General features: G+C 42.6%; 1 protein-coding gene across 1 annotated transcript in view; it reads left to right on the top strand.

Moving 5' to 3' along the window:
- Positions 1-9,971: 9,971 nt before the first annotated feature.
- Positions 9,972-21,639, top strand: part of NUS1 (NUS1 dehydrodolichyl diphosphate synthase subunit) — a 28,687-nt gene continuing 17,019 nt past the window's right edge. The window contains exon 1 of the mRNA XM_025422846.3: positions 9,972-10,431. Coding sequence (XP_025278631.1) covers positions 10,017-10,431 — 415 coding nt within the window. The 5' untranslated portion in view covers positions 9,972-10,016. The remainder of the gene's footprint in view (positions 10,432-21,639) is intronic.

The raw sequence follows: 21,639 nt of genomic DNA on the forward strand, positions 1-21,639 counted from the left end.
ACTTCTGTCCAGTACTCCTTCTACCATAACATTTGCTGTAAGATTCACTCAGGACGCTCTACTCACAATGTCCAGGATAGTAAAATGTTCCACAAAGCATGGGAATTCATCTGCTTTGGCAGCCATAGCAAAACCACAGGCTGGGTGCTTAAGCAACAGAAATTTATTTTCTCACAGTTCTAGAGGCTAGAAAGCTCTAGACTAGATGTCATCAGGGTTGGTTTCTGGGGAGGCCCCTGTTCCTGGCTTGGAGACCGCTGACTTCTTGCTATGTCCTCACATGGCCTTTCCTCTGTGTGTGGGTGTGTGCATGCATGGAAAAAGATCTTTGGTGTCTCTTCTTTTTTTTTTTTTAAGATTTTATTTATTTATTCATGAGAGACACACACGCGCGCGCACACACACACACACACACACATTGAGAGGTAGAAGCAGGCTCCACACAAGAAGCACGATCCTGGGACTCCAGGATCATGCCCTGGGCTGAAGGCAGGCGCCGAACTGCTGAGCCACCCAGGGATCCCCGGTGTCTCTTCTTCTTATGAGGATACCAGTCCTATTGGATTAGGGCCCCACTCTCATGACCTCATTTAATGTTCATTACCCCCCTAAAAGTCTTATCTCCAAGTACAATCACATTGGCGGTTAGGGCTTAACATAAGAAATTTGGGGGACATGATTCAGTCCACAACAATATATATATGTATGCACACATGTATCTATCTACATACTTACCTACCTACCTACCTATACTGTCTATCTCAATTTTGGGCTCTTCACTAAGTTTATTAATAAATTTACAAAAAAAATAAGAAAAGGCAAAGGCAGGGGAGGACAAAATAGAAAAGGATAAGGAAATTTTAATGCCCAGTTATCACACATTTATATTCATGTAACGATTTAAAAAAATCAAGTATTTAGCTACTAATGTGAGGAGGCAGCTAGAGGGCAAGATTGAGCTATAGGGCAGATGAAATTTAGAAGGATGAAATATAGACTATGATCCTGGAAGGCAGGTGTAGGTTGAGTGTTACTGGAGTTGGAGAAGGGGCGGTCATCTTGGGCACAGGAATCCACTCAATGCCTGGAAAAAGGGGGATTACTTGGTGGTAGATAAGGAAAAGGGGAGATAAACTTCCTGAGACTAGTTTGTCCTATGTTACCTTTTTGCGCCACCATTCCCACATCTGTAAAACAGGGACTGTAGTACTAGCTCCTTGTATTAATTCTTTTTGAATTAAACTATACGGAAGAAAAACATTTCCTTAATTGTCCCCCTAATTTGCAAATCTTCCTCTCTCTCCAGATGGAGACATTCACTGTCCTATTCCCCAGATGCCAATCACACAGTGGCATATATAAATGGCACCTCCTAGGATGACACAGTGAATAGTATGTGTCCCTCCTAAAAGCATTTTTATTCTCTTGCTGCTTTCCCTCTTCTATTTCATGCCTTCTTAGACCTGCCAAAAGTCAGAACTGAGCCACTGCCTCGTTATAACCCTCTCAGTAGCTGCCCCCTTGGTAATACAAATCCTGGTTGAAGCCTTTAAATTGCCCCCTGTAAGGGCTTGATTGTTCTTTGATGAAAGACTAATCTTCCACTCAGCCTTGGGAAAGGGAGTGAGAATAACCAAAATGAATGAATAACTGAAATGAATGATCTCAATAGAAGGCACAGATGCTCCTTTCTGGCACACAAACATGGTCACACAGGAAGTACTACTTTTATCAGAGCTGATGGTCTCTTCAGGAGCATTTCTAGTTTCTATTGGAAATGCTCAGAGTTTATACAATTTAAAGAGTTTTCCCTTACAGACTTTATAATGTTCTGTTATGCAATATATGCAATAGCAGCGAGTCTAGACTTGCCTTCTTTTGATGTGTAGGCTTTCTGCTAAGGTCTTTGCAAAGGGGCTCACTCGTCTTCTCAAATCCTCTGTTTTGTTGCCCTCTGAATCTTCTCCCTGACTTGATGGTTCGTGGATGTCTTGGTTTTAGATGAAAAAGATGTCTCTAAGGCCAATGCTCAGAGAACTCTTCTTTCTCAAAAGAAGCCCTTTTTTCTCTAGTTGTTCATTATGTCCCCCTCAACAAATAATGTGCTGGTATTGAGGCTGTAGCCAATCTCAGGATTTCACCTGAGAAACAGAATAATCATTCTTTTAAAACTACTGTGCCAGAGGTCATGGCTCAGTTACATTACTCATCATTTGGTCAATTAGCTATATTGCTCTTAGCTAAATTTGCTAACAAATGTGCACATAAATGAAAAACTACTATCTTTACAAGTCAACCAGAAATTCAATGTTTTTCCATCGTATAGTGATGTAGCGAATGTTGAAAATTGGATTCTTGCCAGCTTATTAGTCTGAAACCTCAGGGAATGGTCAACGTGCCCCAAAGCACAGTGGTAAGAATGAACTTTGTGGAATTGGTATCATCCCAGTAATAATAATAGATTATCTTAGCAGTTCAATTCAGTAACATTACTGGCACTGTTTCTGAGCTCTAGGATTGCCTTTATTCTAGATGGTATCTGCTCTGACAGGGAAGAGCTGGTATGATGGATTTCCCTATCTTTTTCTCTCTAAGGTAGAATATTGTTCTAATATTCTCTATAGGCTTTCACGAAACACTGTTTTTAGGAATCCAATACAGAGGATTTTATCTAATAGCCACTATTCAACTTTTAAAACAGCCACTGACAATTGCCTCTAGAGTGTCCTTATCCCAATCTATCTTGGTTTCAGAAAATACTCAGGATATAGTTATTCCTTCTCACCTATTCTCTCCCCACAGCACACCCCCCCACCCCACAAACTGCCCTACCCAGTGTTAGATCATTGTTATTCAGGCTTACAGTACTAATTTCTGCTTTAGGATTAATTTACCAACCATTCAAAAAAGAAAAAAAATCACAAATGCCACTAAAAATAATCCTGTCTGATAGACAATAAATGTCCATGTATTATATGAAAAGCAGCTCATGATAATTGTTCACTTGGAAATGTAATGAAATTTCAAAATGGAATCCCTATGTTATGTGCACTTTTAATTATAACCTATCCTATCAAATCATTTTACAAAGATTATCTCCTCCAAATGTACCAAGTCAGCAGCAATGTTTGTAGATGTTTCTACATGGTCATCAGCGTTTACCCTTAGTCTTTACTTTTTGCCAGTTCGATGAGTGAAAAAACAATATGTCATTGCTTTAATTTTCACTTCACTGACTACTTGTGAGGTCGAGCACATTTTTATGCTTGTGAGCCTTTGTGTTTCCTCTTCTGTCAGTGATCTATCTGTACACCTTGCCCATTTAAAAAAATCAGGTCTTTGCTTTTGTAAAAAGCAATTTGTAGGATTTCTTCATATAATAGGGCTATTATCTCTGTTTTGTCAGATACATCACTAACATTTTCTCTAAGATCATCATTTTTCTTTTGGCTTGGTTTATGTTTTTTTTTTTTTGTCTTATAAAAAATTTTAAACTTTAGGTAGTCAAATTGGTCAATCTTTTTTTTTTAAGATTTTATTTATTTAAGAGAGAGAGAGCACACACATGAGCGTGAGCACAAGCAGGGAGAGGGACAAGCAGACTCCCTGCTGAGCAAGGAGCCCCACCCGGGGCTGGATCCCAGGGCCTTGAGATCATGACTTGAACAGAAGTCAGACACTTAACTGACTGAGCCACCTAGGAGCCCCTGGTCAATCTTTTACATATGAAGTATAAGCTATGCACATTAACGTATATATACTAAGATCTATTTTAGCATATATATGTGTGTGTTTATACAATATATGTACATATGCATATATATAGTGTACACATAAGATATATATCTACTCTGTGGATAGATATATAACTGGTGACATATGTTTCAGTATTCTATGCTTAGAAGTTTTCTATGTAACTCATACCAATTAATCAATTAACCTGATCTAATATTATTTTTAACCATTAAAGTTAACTAAGGGCCTTGGAAGTTCTATTTAAAATGACATACTACAGGGGCGTCTGGGTGGCTCAGTGGATTTAAGCGTCTGCCTTTGGCTCAGGTCATGATCCCAGAGTCCTGGGATCGAGCCTCACGTCAGGCTCCCTGCTCAGCGGGGCACCCACTTCTCCCTCTCCCTCCACCCCCCAGCTCATGCTCTCTCTCACTATCTCTCTCTCCCAAATAAATACATACAATATTAAAAAAATAAAATAAAATAACATACTGCAGATCATAATGCTGACATACAACTTGCATGGTGCTAAATGGTTGAACATATAATTTTACATTTTTCCTATTTTTAAACATTATGTGGGAGTAAAAGTATCTGATCAATAACATAGTACAAGAACTCAGGAAGTTCAGATTAACTAGTCTCTTTATGAGAAGACAAATCTAAGGCATAATCTTACAGACTTTTAAAAAACCCAAACTATCGGACAAGTGTGATTTACCCAAAGATTTTGGATTCTTATTTTAGATTTTGGACCTAGCAGTTTCTGTGAGAAAGGGTTTTTTTTTCCCCTTTAAAAATCCAGTACCTAGTTTGGGTTTTTTATTTTCTGGGAATTCTAGGAAGATTAGACTTATGTAAGCACTCTATAGCCTCTAGAAACCAATCAGAATAAAGACCCTTTTATTTAAGTACTTTTGTAATCTAAGCCAGGCTGGCCAACTTTGGTAAATGATCTAAGGGTACATATCTGAGACTTCATGGGCTTTTCAGTCCTTGTTGCAACTACTCAACTCTGTCATAGATAATTCATAAATAAATGGATATGGCTGTATTCTAATAAAGCTTTCAAAAAACTGGTAGCAGACTCACAGTTTATGATCCATCATGTAAGGAGCTTGGAAGTTATCAATCTTGTAACAGCAAATAAAAACGCCAAACAAACTCAAAGATCAACAACTCTTTTTTGATCCAGAAGAGAAGTGAGGTCACAAGGCAAACTGCTTGCTCCCCATATTAGAGAGACAGGTGAATGCAGAGAATCACAATTTAGGAGCAGAAAGCCCTCAGCAGGGACCTCTTCAGGAACCAGTACTATGGCAGAAAAACCCAAACTGTAACTGATAAATTGCTGGAGGCTTGGAGTGGACAAGACTGAGAATTAAAAAGTCTGGGGGGTGGGGTGGAAAAGGCTGACACTCTTACGTGTGTCTCCCACACCTACGTAATTTTTACCTTCAAGAATTAACCAGGTTCCCAAGTGAATATTAGAGACAAAAACCATGAGTGAATATAGAGACAAAACCGCTTCTGGCAGCAGCAGGAAGAAAGCAACCATTTTTGAAATATGCCAGAGCATTCTATTCTTCTTAACAAGATGAGCTCTCCAGAGAAACTATTTTATCATGGTCTAAATTACTGGGCTTTTATCTGGTCCTGGGGAAGGGAAATACCCAACCCCAGCCCTCTCCAGCCATCCTGGCTCACATCAGGGAGGGGGAGTGGGTTGGGGAACTGAAAACACTTGTGAGTTCACAGACCAGCGGTGCAGCCTCCCTAAAAGATTGAGGCCTGATCATAGGAGTGCAGAACCCTTCCCATCCTCTGCATCTCACCACCACAATCCTAAAGGACTGCTCACACCACTTCCTTTCACCAAGTAGATCACGTCCAATCCTCAAATAAAACTTTCAACACATTCTAAAAGGCAAAAACAAAACATGAAGAGAGAAGAACAAGCACCAGAACCAGACTGAGATATAGCAGGGATGTCAATATGACCTATCAGGAGTGTCATACACTTGGAATCACACAGTATGTATGTCCCCATAATGTCAGAGACTTGCTATCTTTCTGAAGCTGTGCAATTCTTTCTGCAGTTTTCTGCCTTTGGTAGAACTTGGTGTTGGGAGTTATGCTTAAGAAGTCCAAAATTGAAGACTCCTAACTCTGGGAAACAAACTAGGGGTGGTGGAAGGGGAGGAGGGCGGGGGGTGGGGGTGAATGGGTGACGGGCACTGAGGGGGGCACTTGACGGGATGAGCACTGGGTGTTATTCTGTATGTTGGCAAATTGAACACCAATAAAAAATAAATTTATTATTAAAAAAAATAAAGTACTTTAGCTGAAAAAAAAAAGTCCAAAATTTTGGGGAGCCCGGGTGGCTCAGCGGTTTAGCGCCTGCCTTCGGCCCCAGGTGTGATCCTGGAGACCCAGGATTGAGTCCCACGTCGGGCTCCCTGCATGGAGCCTGCTTCTCCCTCTGCCTGTGTCTCTGCCTCTCTCTCTCTGTCTCTCATGAATAAATAAATAAAATCTTTAAAAAAAAGTCCAAAATTTATGTTATATTCATATGAACCCCTAACATTCCTAAAAGTGCCCCATTCACTACTTTCTTTTGAAAATGACAAAATAAATTCTTTGGAAAAGAAAGAAGTGCATAAACTTTGGATTGAACGGATATGCCCAATAGGATATTATTACGTTTTCCTGTTATCCCAGAATTGTGGCAGAAAACAAAAGGCATCAAACCTATCATCTTCTTTTTTAAAATTTTGTTTTATTTAAATTAAATTAATTAACATACAGCATATTACTAGTTTCAGAGTTCAAGGATTCATCAGTTGCATATAATTCCCACTGCTCATTACATCATGTGCCTTCCTCAATGTCCATCACCCAGTTACCCAATCCCCCTACCCACTTACCCTCCAGTAACCCTCAGTTTGTTTCTTAGAGTTAAGAGTCTCTTATTTCATTTTTTGATGGCTGAGTAATACTCCATTCTATATATATAAATACCACATCTTCTTTATCCATTCATCTGCCGATGGACATTTGGGCTCTTTCTAGTTTGGCTATTGTGGACGTTGCTGCCAGAAACATTGGGGTGCAGGAAACCTACCTCATTCTAAGTGCAGAGAAATAGCCAGAATTTGAGAGCAGCCACTGGACACTTCCATCCCTAGCCTACTGAAAGACGCGAAAAAAGAAAGAAAAAGAAAAGTGGAGGCCTCCTCCCTACTTCCTTGTAGAGGCTGAATATTTATTTATTTGAGTGAGAGAGAGAGAGACAGAGAGACAGAGAGGCTCAATGCAGGGCTCAATCCCACAACCCTAAGATCATGACCCTGAGATCACGACCTGAGCTGAAATCAAGAGTCAGATGCTTAGCCGACTGAGCCACCCAGGCACCCTTGGAGGCTGGATGTTTTTAAGCCGGGAGACCGGTGAACCTTCCTCTGGTTACTCTTGGAGGAAATAACAAAACAGTTGAGGAGAGGAGCCAGGATCTTCATGTTGGGGGTGGTGAGTACTGTCAGATAGAACCCCTTTGGTTAAGTGTGTGTGTGTGTGTGTGTGTGTGTGTGTGTGTGTGTGTAAGGAGATGTCCTTTGGAATCCACACCCAAATTTCAGAAGGACTCGTGCCCGGGGGCTTCCTTAGCAGAGCATCCTGGAATCACATAAACACCAGCAGTGGCTAGTGAGGAAGAAGACTGCAGGCTTTCCCGGTCACTGCCCTTCCCATCTCCCTCTTCTTTGTCCATCACGGGAGTCAAAAGTGCAGAGGAAACTGAGAGAGGTAGAAGTGCGTGTAGGGTATGTGTGGTGTTCAGCCTTCAGTTCCTTAGGCTGAACTGCCAAAGAGAGGAAAACTTTGAGAGGAACATGAGATTCCAGTTTCAAAATAAAGCGGTCGGTCATGGAAAATGAGACCGGTCCACAAAGTGATAATGATTGGAACAGTAAGGTATGTAGCCAAGATGTTATTAGATGTTTCCCAAAGGGAGAAAGGGTTTAAGAGAACAAAGAGTAGGTAGGCATTACACAAATGAAATTGTTTTATATGTGTTATATAAACACGTAATAATACTACATGTATATGCCCACATTTAATTCTTGGACAACCTCAGGGTACGAATTCTGCGAGTGCACTCTGATGTAGGTTTTTTTTTTTTTTTTTTTTTTTTTTTTGGCTACAGCACAGTACTGTCAACGTACTTCTCCTTATGATTTTGTTAATAACATTTTCTTTGTCTCCAGCTTACTTTATTATGAGAATATGGATCATAATACATATAAAATACAAAATACGTGTTAATCAAGTGTCTATGTTACTGGTAAGGCTCTGGTCAACAGTGGGCTGTTAGTAGTTAAGTTTTGGGGGAGTCAAAAGTTATACTAGGATTTTTGACTGAGGAGGAGGGGAGTGTTGGGGCCCCTAAACCCCTATATTCTCCAAGGGTAAATCTGTACATGAAGATGGAAAGTGCTGTAAATTAGCTGGGAAATTTACAAGGAGTGGTGAGATTTACAGGGAGGAAGACATCTCCCGCTAGGGGACAAAGGGATTTTTTTTTTTTTTAAGATTTTATTTATTTGAGAGAAAGGGAGAACAGAAGCAGGGAGGAAGGACAGACAGTGAGGGGGTAAGCAGATGCCGCTGAGCAGGGAGGCCCATGCGGGGCTGACCCCAGGACCCTGGGATCATGACCTGAGCCGAAAGCAGACACTTAATGGACTGAGCCACCCAGGTGCCCCATCAAGGGAGTTTTCACTGAGGACTTGGCATGGAAGACGGTGCTTAGGAAATGGGTTGGGGCTTGGGGAATACCTGCTGGGGAGCTAGACATCGAGGAGAAAGGAAGAGAGCAAAAGGGGCAAAAACGGGACAGGCCTGCTGCAGGGAAGTACAAGACTGGCCCGCAGGAACACTTTGTAGTCCTGACTGGCTGGAGCATAAGGCTGTGTGAAGGGGATGGTGTGGGTACACGGGCAGGTTCCCCCAGTGACGGTCACCCGGGTCAGTCATACAGGTAGCCAGCCATCGCTCGCTGAATGAACAAAAGAATAAACCGATCCGATTGCCAGGCCGTGGAACCCCATTTTATGCATTAAGCAACGGACAGCCAGCAAGGATCCCATACAGAGGGGAAAGACACAGGCAAAATCGTGTCGCAAGAACATTGGTAAAGATCTCGGGGGATCCCTGGGTGGCTCAGTGGTTTAGTGAGCATCTGCCTTCGGCTCAGAGCGGGCTGCTGGAGACCCGGGGTCGAGTCCCACGTGGGGCTCCCTGCATGGAGCCTGCTTCTCCCTCTGCCTGTGTCTCTGCCTCTCTCATTCTGTGTCTCTCAAGAATAAATATATAAAATCTTAAAAAAAAAAAAAAGAAGATAGAATGAAGAGGCACCTGGGTGGCTCAGCGGTTGAGCATCTGCCTTTGGCTCAAGTCATGACCCCGGGGTCCTGGGATCGAGTCCCACATCGGGCTCTCTGCAGGGAGCCTGCTTCTCCCTCTGCCTGTGTCTCTGCCTCTCTCTGTCTCTCATGAATAAATAAATAAAATCTTAAAAAACAAAAGCATTAGTAAAGATCTCCATTCGCACTTTAGGAAGGACGGACCTCAGGTTCGAGGCTTGACCGAAGACCCTGTGTCGGGGCACGCTCCCGCGTCTGCACACTCACTTCCTTTCCGAGACCCTCGCTCATCCCCAGCCTCACACTTGATGCACGCTCCCTTCTATTCCGAGGTTCTCTCTGGCGTCCGTAATTTCCAATCCCGTCGGGCCACGCCTACTCCTTGGAAGCCATTAAAGGAGACCGCACGAGACAGCCAAGGCCCCGAGGGACGCGGAGTCCCTGACCTCGCGCGTTCCCACCTCCGAGCCAGGTGTCCTGCCCGCGCAGGCTGGCGGCGTCTGCACCTCGGCCTCCGCACCTCGAGGGGGCGCCCGCGGCCCCCGGCCCGCTCCGTTCGCAGGCGCTCGCCCTCCCTGGCCGCGCGGGTTTGGGCCACATCCGCGGCCCCGGGCGCCGCGTCAGAGGCCCGCACGGCCCAATCAGAACTGTCCATGTACTCGTGGGGGCGGGGCCGCCGCGGCAGGAGGAAGATGGCGGCGGGGGCGAGGTGAGGTGTTGGCAGTCGAAAGGGGTTCGGGCGTGGGGGGCGGGGGAACGTGGAGCGATGGCCCGCGCCGGCCGCAGGGCTGGATAAAGAGCCGTCGCGCCGCGGGTGTGGGAGGGAGGGAGGAGAGGGTGCCCGGGCGCCACGAGAGTATGACGGGGCTGTACGAGCTGGTGTGGCGGGTGCTGCACGCGCTGCTCTGTCTGCACCGCACGCTCACCTCCTGGCTCCGCGTTCGGTTCGGCACCTGGAACTGGATCTGGCGGCGCTGCTGCCGCGCCGCCTCCGCCGCGGTCCTAGCGCCGCTCGGCTTCACCCTCCGCAAGCCCCCGGCCGCCGGCAGGAACCGCCCGCACCCCCGGCACCCGCGCGGGAGGCCGGGCCCGGCCGCCGCCCACCCCCGGCTGCGCTGGCGCGCGGACGGCCGTTCCCTGGAGAAGCTGCCGGTGCACATGGGCTTGGTGGTCACCGAAGAGGAGCAGGAGCCCAGCTTCTCGGACATCGCGAGCCTCGTGGTGTGGTGCATGGCCGTGGGCATCTCCTACATTAGCGTCTACGACCACCAAGGTGAGGTCCGGCGCGGGCAGGAGGGATCCGGGGCGTGCCGCTCGCCGGCTCCGCCAGCTGGCCCGCTCCCGAGGCCCTTAACTGCAGAGTACGGTGCCAGCGCTTTCGAGGAAGGGAGATAAGATTTCCCCAACACCTGCTGACTCCCTGTGTTCGAGTCAGCCGCTTTCTGTGCATTAAAAAAAAAAGACAAAAAAAAAAAAAAACCCAAGCCCACAACACTGCTTATTCTTTGTAGCGCCCCAGTAAGGCAGACGGGATCAGTGTGCCCTAGTGTCACAAAAGAGGGTCACCGGCCTCTGCGCTGGTCCCGCGCTTGCCCCTCCGTTAACGCCGGTGTGATTCCCTCCGAGAAGATTCCCAGAACTGCTCTTAGGTCGCTGCGAGGCTGGGAAGGGTCGGGGCCAGGTGGCGTTGGAACCGCGGTTCCGGAAATAGGTGGGGGCGGGGGGGCTCGAGAGGCAGCACCGCAGGCGGTCGCCCAGCCTTCGGGGGTCTGGGGTGGCGCGCGGTCCTCGGTCCTTGGCGGCTAACGCAGGGCTGGATAGAGTGCTTCCCTCCTGTAAGCTCTGGTCGCGGGAAGGCATTTATTTGTCCCCGCGGGCGGCCTCGGTCGGTGGAAGAGTCGGGCCCTCGCTGGGTGGCCGGAGCTTTGAGCGCCGCGCCAAGCCGGTGCCTTGGAAGGTGGCATCGCGGCCCCGCAGGCCCCCGGGAGGCGGCCGCGCGCGTCGGCGACGTGGTTAATAACGAGTCCGAAACCGCTGGGAGGACCCGGGAGAGAGGCTCTCGCCGAGGAAGTAGGCCCTCGGCTGGACCCTGAGTGCAGTCGGAGGGAAGGTTGGGGAAGGCTCTCCAAGTCAGGCTTGGCCTCCGCGGGTCCTGAAAGCCGGGGAGTCTAAGGAGAGGCCAAGAGGTGGTGCCTACCGTAATCTCGGTGTACCTGCCGAAGGAAAGAAAAGGAACGTGGTTTGTTTTTTTTAAATTTCTGTAGATTTTATTTATTTATCCATGAGAGACAGAGAGAGAGAGAGACAGAGAGGCAGAGACACAGGCAGAGGGAGAAGCAGGCTTCACGCGGGGAGCCCGACGTGGGACTCGAACCCGGGACCCCGGGGTCATGCCCTGGGCTGAAGGCAGTGCTAACCCGCTGAGCCACCCGAGCTGTCCCATGGTTGGTGGTTTTTTTTTTTTTTTATGTTAATTTTTTTATTGGAGTTCGATTTGCCAGCATACAGCATAGCCCCCCAGTTCGGTCACCGAAGTGACTGCCGCGCCCCGCGGAAGCTACAGTCTGATTTCGTTTTTCCCTTAAAATCTTCGTCAGGGAAGTGGGTCGTAAGAGTGGGGTTTTGTCCCAACGGCGCGGCGGAGGCCAGACAGTGACTCTTGGACGGGGTTACTCTTGCCTGGTCTGTCCCCTTCCTCGCAGGCAGCAGAGGAGTCTGGTGACTCAGTAGCGTGTCACCGTCAAATGATGGGTTAACCGGTAGGGGTAAAGTTGAATAGGGGCTGATATTTCTATGGGACTTGCCGAAGAAGTCAGCAGACCAGTAGAAATCACGAGACTGTTAGGAAGCGGGGAAAGAAAGAAGTGAGGAGCAGAAATGGAAATTATCCGAAGCCATTAAACAGTGTGGTGAATCCCTTGTATACAGGTGGTTGCTGTAAAGCAAGTACCTTGACGTGCCAGGAGGGAAGGCGGAGGGAAGGCGGAGGGAAGGCGGAGGTCTAGCTCCACAGTCTCCCTGGGTGGCTGTGCCTCCCAACCCAGATTGTCATATTGCTGCACTTCCTTGTTCCAGCAATTCCTGCTGCTGAGCTGCTGATGTGGTTCAGAAATAGCCTCTGTCATATTTGCTGAAAGAAAAACCACTGTTAATGAAAAGGAAGAAGTCAAGCTAACCTGCCATTGACTGAACACAGAAAGGACTTTTAAAGTTCTTGCCAGTGACTAGACTCAGGGCCCTTTTTGCCCTACTCTAGAAGCAGTTTTAGTTATTTTTTAAGGGGATAACTTCATTGTTTAAAATAAGAGGCTTTTGATTTACCCACTCTTGGTTTTGGTTCATTCATTCATTCATTCATTCAGCAGTAACAACGGACATGTGTTAAATACCAGGTATTAGTGTGGGCATGGGAGTAGCAGTGGACAAAACAGACAAAAATTCCTGTGCTCCTGGAACTTACATATATTATGAATGAGCAAAATATGTGGTAAAGTAGATCATAAGTGAAATGAGGAAAAATAAAACAGGGAAAGGGGATAGGAATGTTGAAAGGCAGTAGTAGAAGAGGGGGTGCAGTGTTAAGTCGGGTAGCCAAGGAAAGCCTCGTTGACCTTTGAATATAGACTGAGGGAGGTGAGGAAGGAAGCTGTGTGGATATGTGAGAAAAACTGTCCTTTTTAAGGGAAGTGTAGCTGCTTAAGCTTTATTGAGTTATCCCAAACAGACTTTTATTTAAATCTATTTCTGCATAGGTATTTAACTTTTTTTTTTTTTTTTTTTTTGGTATTTAACTTTAAAAAAAATAACAAATGTCATATTTATTGAGTACCTTACTATGGTTTTTGAAGTACTGGGACACAAAGAAATACAAAAAATTGTGTCTCTCAAGGACTTAAAATATCTCAAGTTAAGATTGCCTACTAAAAAATAATATATAAATGCTGAGTGGCAGAGACTGTTTAAGGAAAGAAAAAACTCCTAGTGGAGCAGGGTTACCCCTCATATGCCCATAACCAGGAAGGAGGTGACACTTGCAAAAATAGGTGGAATTTGAATTAGCATGAACAGTAGTGTTCTCCATCCTCTACCCACTGCCACAGCCCTGGTCTCTTCCCCCACTGTCTCTTCCTCCCCCCCTCTCTATATGTGAATAGGGAATTCCCTATTGGTAGCATTCCTATTAGACAGTCTTGAACAACAGCACCAAGTAGTGTTGGGAACAGTAAATATACTATGTAAGTTTGTGTAAAGAAAAGAAAAGCTGAGAAATAAGGTAGGGTGAAGGCTTGGGTGACTGTTCTATTGCTTTGTAGTCTACCCCCAAAGCATAGTGGTTAGTTTGTTTTGTTTTGTTTTGTTTTGTTTTTAAGGCATAGTGGTTTAAAACAACTTCTGTGTTGACTCAGTTCAGTTGGTCAGTTATTTTGGGGGATTGGTCCTCATAAGGTTGCAGTCACATAGTGGCTGGGACATAAACATTTCTTGTCATAAGTCTGATGCCTGCTTTGTGAGAGTTGGAATAGATGAAGGCAGGTTGGTCATCTGCCTTCACATAGTCCTTCTACATGGCTGGCTTGGACTTTATCATTTAATAGTGGCCTCATGGTAGTCAGATCATAGTTGACTTCCTTCAAAGAGTGTTCCCAGTGACCTGGCCAAAGGCCAAAGTTTGCAAGGCGTCTTTGCTGAGCTTAGGGAATCTTGCAGTGTTACTTTGGCTGTATTCTCTTGGTTTGAGAAGTTGAGAGTCAGAGGTCTGCCCCAAACCAAAATGTCGAAATAGATTTCACCTCTCCATGAGAAAACAGCTAGTGCAGAAAGATGGGAGAGAGGCAGTCGTGGGAAGGATGCGGGGTAGGCAGGGATTGACGACGGCAGGCATCTTGGAGACAAGCTCCTGTACCATCTTACATTTTTCCCTGGCCTGTACCTCTTCACCTAAAAATTTGAGTTTAAATAAGCATTCATTTTAATTAATTGTAATTGGGTCTAGATTATGTTTTGTCCTGAGACTAAAAAAAAATAAGACCCATTGATATTTATTTTGGTTTGACAGCAAAACTGAACTTTTTATTTTCGTTTACCTGCCATATTTCTTGATTCTAATAATTTCTGCCAGTAATTGCTTCATATTTTAGAAATTGGAGTTGTTTTCTCAGGAATTTCTTAACATCAGAATTCTAGTAAAGGGATTTGCCTAATTTGACTCCATGATTATAATTGAAGAAAGGACCATAATTGGGTTGGCACAAAAACTGGAATTCAGGGGTTTTGGAGCTACAGCCTTAGGGGTGCTGTGCTTGCCTGGCTCTCACTTGAAGTACGCTTAGCTCCATGTTGTCTGGGTATGTGTTAGTATCTTTGGTGATGGGACCTGTTCTTACTGCCCGGCCATATCGGTGCCATGCTGGGGACTTTGCGGTAGGGCAGGATTTTTCAAAATGTGACCTGTGGACCATCTAAGAGTGAGTCGTTGGGGATGCTTCTAACAGAGATTCAAGGTATTATCGATCAGACTGAATTAGGGGAGCGGGACCTGAGCACCTCCGTTTTTATCAAACTGCATACTGCCTCTGTACGCTGAAGTTTAATGGTAGCACAAACTGAGGGACATTCTGCTACTTGCCTTACTTCAAATTATTTGTTCTTCATGTTCCTTTTCATGCGTGAGGTAGTCTGGGCAGGGTCTTAGTATTAGTTCCCATAAGTTGGAGTGATCCAGAATAAGGCATTGCCTTCTGTGTGAGGATTCAGCAACAAGAGAACAGGAGTCTTTGTTCTGCGTTGCTCTTTCTGGTGTTACTTCAATAGTTGTAAAGTCATAAAATCTGTACTAGGTGTCTTCTGAAATTGTTTTTAGGTACAGATTTCTCACACTGGAATTAAAAATGTCCAGTGTACTCCCAGCCTCCCCGGCCTACTTCTTACTATTTCATATACCTTTTGCTGTATCCCAGGTTTAGGGGACTTGACGTTCTCTCCCATTGGAAGGGCTCTTCTCCTTTCCCTGACAAATGGCTGTCTACTTGTCAGAAGGCTGTCATTGATCCTTTTAAGTCCATCCTATCATCTCTTATGTAGCCTGTCTTGATTCTTCGATTCTTTTCTTGCTCTATCCTTGAATCTCCTCAGAACTTGGTGTATCTCTAAAGGTATTTCTGTTTTCTAAAGCAGTAGTCATATATATGTGCCTGGATCATCTTACTGGATTGTAAGCTCCACAGATGCTATCTATCCTTTTCATATTTGCTTCTCCTACAGTGTGTAGTTTGGTGTTGTACATTGGTTTCCCAACATGAGCACCCAGGAACCTTAAAATAATGGAGAGAAATGAACATAATTTGCCCTAGTTATGTTTTTGCTCAGTGATACAGATGCCATTGGGAAATATGGTTTTACTAAGTACTTATTGTTCTTATTGTATTTGGAACATAGAATTGGAAGTTTTGAAGTCCGGTTGTATTGCAATTACATCTTGATATAATGAGCAATATAAACTGGAGTGCTCGTATTCCTCAATGTGGAAACTCATGTCAGGGAACATCTGGTCCTAGTCCTCAGCTTTGTGTAGTTCATGTCTTGTGCAGAATTTTACATGTATCTTAGCATCCTGGAAAGTCCTCTTTTTGTGTCAGAGTTAGCTACCTGGCAAAAGGCTACCATTAATCCTTATAATAATGTCCACCCTGCTACTTCCTAGATAGCCTCTGAACTACTTCATCCCCAGTGTTGCTGACTTTGAAAAGCTTTATTCTGCTTTTTTTGGCTTTAGAAATGACCTCATTCTCTTGAGTACCCTTCTGTTTAACCATAGTACTGGATCTGTGTCTGAAAATAAACCCTTACTTAATAGGAATAGTCATTGTTGAATTCTTACTGTCTACCAGAAATTATGCAAAGAAGTGCATTAAATCCTTAGCAGCTTTACACATCAAGAAACTGACACTTAGAAAGCCAAGGACCCATATCTAGTAAGGACCAGATCTAGAATTTGAACTAGATTTTATTGCAGAGCTTTTATACCTAACCATTTTGCTATACTGACTTTCACTGGTAAGAGAATATGACTATAATATAGTCACTTTTAGTACTATTCCTAATTATGTTGGGTCATTTTAAAGCCTTGATAAAGTGGAACTTATCTACAGGTAATAGGAATGATTTGTAACATATTTGAAGGCAAATGGAATTTTCTTTATACCACTAATACAAAAGTTTATCCTATGAATCACAGGGTATACATTTTTAATCAACTAAGATTAATTTTATGGAACTCCTGCTCTGTGTTGAACCATTTCTTTGTTCTGTAAGCAGAGTCTGTGAAGACATTCTTCTCATTTTTATAATGTGTGCCCAGGGGCTGAGAAAGCCCACATGGTTGGTAATTTTACCCATCTCTCTTGCTGAAGAGTTGGAACTGGAAGCCCGGTACTTGTTGCATTATGCCGTACCACCGTCACACATGTATCTTCCCTTGCTACACCATGCTTATTATTCCAGTGTAATTGCTGTTCTGTGAAGTAGCCTGGGGCTCTCTCTCAAAATAAAAATGTTTAATGGCATCTAAGATTTATTTTGTTATGACTGCTTTAGTCATGTAAAGTTTTCATGGTAGTTTTTTTTTTTAATTTTAAATACTTCATAAGTATATATTTTCTTCTCTCAAGATTGCCTCTGATAGCGTAATTGGGTTGTTAGAAAAATTAAGTGAGGGTAACCACTAGGTAACTTATTTAGGTGTCTAGTTTATTTATTTATTTATTTTTAAATTTTTATTTATTTATGATAGTCACACAGAGAGAGAGAGAGAGAGACGCAGAGACATAGGCAGAGGGAGAAGCAGGCTCCATGCACTGGGAGCCCGACGTGGGATTCGATCCCGGGTCTCCAGGATCGCGCCCTGGGCCAAAGGCAGGCGCTAAACCGCTGTGCCACCCAGGGATCCCAGTGTCTAGTTTAAAAGGATAGAAAGTAGGCCATTTTGAAGGATGGGCATTTATTTATAAAGAAATACATTAATTCCATAACTGGTTAGATGCTTTATAATTAAGAGAGATTGTTTTAGTGTTTATCCCACTTTTCTTTCCTCCCTTCCCTTGTCCTTATAAATACTTGCTGCTGGATGTTTCTTGAAGTCTGTTTCTATAGAAGAGAAGGGAGAACCATGGTAAACATTCTAATTTCGGATTTTAAAAAAGATATATTAAGTATGTGCTTTGAAAGTCTCATTTTATGGCGTTGATTATTCATTTCACATAAATTTCAAAAGAAGCAGCATTTAAGGAATATTTGATGACTGAATACTTGTCTAATTAAAGTCCTTCTTACTTAATTTGAAAGAAGTATGTATGTCCTGGTTGTATTACCCAGTTAATGTATTACCCATGCTTGAGTGAAAGGGTAGACTAAATATTGAAACCTCTAATTCCAAAATGTCATTTCAATGAATATAATAGAAATTTCAAAAGACTACAGTAAGGTACCTGAATACAGTATATAATCTGATAGGTGGATAGAACATACTTAATTCCACTCTCTTTGAAATAGTTTTCCCCTGGCTTCTATGACATCCTATAAGCTTGGATTTCTTCCTGTCTTGCTCTCTGTTCCTTCTGAGCCTCCTGGTTTCTCTTCATTTGTTCCACTTCTAAATGTTGGGGTGTCCTAGAGTTTTGTACTGCGTATATGTATATATGCCCTTGTGGTTCTCCTTCATTCTGTCTTCTAGGTTAAAGAGCAACAAACTTTTTCTTAAAGGGACAGCTACTAAATATTTTGGGCTTAGTAGGTTAGAGGTCCCTGTTACAACTACTCAGCTCTGCCAGTGAGGCCAAAAAAGTAGTTATAAATGAACAGGTGTGACTGTATTCCAAACAGGTAGTTTGCTGACCCCTGTCCCAGATGGTTTCTCCAGTCTTACCAGGTGTTCCTTAAATGCTCTTACCAGGATTTGTAACTCCAGTCCTGATCTCTCCCATAATTCCAGAATCCCGTATCCAACTCACTAACAGGTTCACTTTTATTTGGCATTCAGCATGTCCAAAACAGTACTCTTGAATTTCCCTCCCACCCCAGACCTGTCTCCCAGTTTTTCTTATCTTAAAAAATACTAGTACCTTTCAACCAGTTGCTCAAGCTAAAAACTTAGATCTCTTCTGTGAGTCTCTTCTATCATATTACGCCTGTAATCTATAAATAGGCCTCCTTGGCCTGCCTTCTAGAATATGTTCCAAATTGAACACTTCTTTTGGTTGTCCATTGCAGTCACCCCAGTTTGAGTTACTATATTTTACCTGGATTATTGCTGTAGCCACCTTACTGGTCTTCATTTATATTCTGGCCCCTGTATAATCCACTCTTCACTCATCAGCAAGGTGATCTTTTGTGATAATATCATTCAAATTCTGAATAAAACCTTCCAAGTGCTTCCCATTACACTTGGAATATTTTCTCAGCTCATTACCAAGGCCCATAGACCCTTTTGTATACTACCCTTTGTCTGACCTCATATAATGCCTTTTGTTCCACTTAATTTCTGTGTTCACCAGTTGTACTGCCATTTTTTTCCCCCTGAATATGATGAAAACCTAAATTCTGAGAGAGTATGCAATAGCTATAGCGGTAATGATCTCAGGTCTGGAAGTACTAATTTTTAAGTTTTGAGAGCTAAACCAAGTCAGCAAAGACTTTTTTGTTAAATAATGCAATTGTAATAATCATGAGATAGCACCAAGGAAGGATACATATTATACAGGTGAAGAAAACAGGATACAAAATTGCTTAATCATATAAGCCAGGATTACACATGTATGAGAACAAAGACTGGGGAATACTAAACATTGGGAGTGCTATGATGGTAAGGTTAGGGGACACTCAGTTTAGGATGAATGGTTGGGGGACATTACCTTACCTTGTTGTCTAAACATTGAGCATTGTAAGTAGATTTCAATACTAGAATTTAAAATAGATATTTCTTAAGACTATAAAAAGTTCACATTTGGCCCCCAAAGTACACAGGTAAAGTTTATCAAGTAATACCAAAAACATTGTAGCCTTTCTGAAGTCCAGTTTCCTGGCATAATAGTTTATATTTTTTATGGAAATTATAGATGTTCATGTGTGCATGTACATGTGTGTGTTTTAAAAAATAGTCCTTTCATATATCTTTTTTCTCTGTATTTACATGTAGTTTACACTTAGGAAATTGAGAGTATGTGAGATACACTTGTAGAGCAACAAAACATAATATGACATTCTTTAAATTATTATTGCAAAAACTTATTTTACATCCCCACATCATTCTTAAGGAATTTAAATAACTGTTAGCCCTGTGAAACCTTCTTTAAAAGCCTTTTAAAAAAGAGCCCTAGTCTTAGTTCTTTCTAAAGATATCACTTATTTGTAAAAAAGCTAGTTTTATGTATTTAATAAGAGTTCAACTTTGGGAGAGGGGAATTAAAAATTTCATGGGTATATTAGTAAAGTAGGTTTAGCATTGTTTATCAAGATTAGAAATAGTTATTAAACTGAATAAGTAGAATCTAAAAGACCTGGATTTCAGGCCAAAGTCTTAGACTCTTGACCAAGGACAATTGCTTGACCTTTTGGGTCTCTTTCCTCATCTGTAACAAGATGGGATAAAATAATTATTTTAGCTTATTACTGTATGATTCTGTAAAATAGGATTTTCTCAAAAATGTATTTGTAATTGTTTTCCCTTAGGTCAGTTATTTCTGAACAAATGTCTCAAGTTCCTTTTACATAAAATTACTTTGGTGGTAGTTTCTTTTATGACAACATTTTGGCTTTTGTTTAGATCCTGTGAGGACAAACAAGATGAATTACGAGAAAAAGAACTCCACAAGTATAAATACTTGCCTAATGTCATACTATGATATCAGAGGAATTGCTTGTCATAGTCAAAGGCACTCTTATATCTTGCTGGATTTCTTGTGTATCATGTGAAATATGTGTGGGCACACTTTGAATCCTGAAGAAAATTTTAAGTTGATAGTATTGTTTATAGGTAAGTGAGAGAGTTAACATGGTGTATAACCAGGATTTCTGGATGGAGCAAGCTGTGAGGTATAAGGAATCATCTTGCTGATACTGTGCTTTATGTATTTAATACCTCTCAAGAACTAGACTTCTGTATTTAATTTCTCCATCCAAATCAGCCAAAACAAAGGTTGTGTTTAAAATAACTTTACGAACATCTTTATTAAAGAGAAGTTTGTAACTGTGCCTCCTGTGTATTCTTCCTTTTTAACAGAATTTCTGCCTCTGTGCGCTAAGGAAGTACCTTCTTTTATTGTGAGAGGTTCCTGGAGACTTCTTAAAAATTCCATTCCGTGACAGGTCCATTTAGGTTTTGTTGTTAGGTGGCACTTTGTGCACTGATAATTCAGTTTATTAAATAAACATTGAACTCCTGCTATGTGGAAGGTGCCTTAGGGGAAAAGGGATGAGTAAGACCCAACTTCCTAAGTAAAACTACAGTTCTGTAGGAGGATTAAGTTATAATAAAAAGTAAAATATTGTTTAGTATGGAGTTTTGAATAAAATGTGTGTTTGGAGGGGGTGAAGGTGAGTCCGAGGAGGAATGGGGCATATCTGGCTATGGGATTGGGAAGGGCTTCTTGAGGATAAGTGATATTTTAGCTGGCCTTTGAAGAGTTTTTAAGGGCACGGGGCTGGGAAGGTAACATAAAGGACAGAGGTTGGACTCATGTCAGATGTTTTGGGGGGAACAAAAAGCAATTCTAATTTGCTGGCATAAAGTATTACAGAGAAATAGATTCGTTTGTTTCATAAACAAATTATTTCTACCCACCAAGTATGGAACACAGGCTGCAATCTTAATACTGATCTGAGCAGTATGTTTTTGGTACAGTAAACATTTTCGGAGCCATTAGAGATACTAAAATTAGAATATGTCAGGATTGAAGATGAACCCAAAGTTTAATCTGGTTTTCAGTCTAGTTAGTAATACATGCTAGAAGGGGTAAGAAGACCTACTGGAAGGTGATTGTAATATTTTAAAGAAAAAGACTATTGCTTGGAACTGGGGACAAGGAACAAATGGATATGGGAAATATTACTGTAGGAGAGCATATGGATTTAGCATGTTAATAGGGCATTGGAGGTGGCAGTGAAAATACTGGAGAGTAGAGAAGATGTCTGGGTGACTGGGCAGGTACTGGTGCCTTTATTAGAAATAGAACAACAAAAAGGATTATACTTTTTTTCCCCCTTCTGATTATATAGATAGCTTAACAGCAGTTAGGATTTCAAATCACCTTTTGTATTACCGTCTTATACATTCACTGTTCTCATATTGCCTATTCCTATCTAGACCTTTTCCTTAAGTGCATATAAGTCTTGCACTTATGGTACTCCTCCATTTTTTTAAAACTTGCTATAAGTGTTTGAGAACTAGCTTTAAAAAATAAGCTGCCAAGTTTTAGATTTGTTCATTTTT

Source organism: Canis lupus, chromosome 1 (genome assembly GCF_003254725.2).
Source record: "Canis lupus dingo isolate Sandy chromosome 1, ASM325472v2, whole genome shotgun sequence".
Classification (NCBI taxonomy): Eukaryota; Metazoa; Chordata; class Mammalia; order Carnivora; family Canidae; genus Canis; species Canis lupus.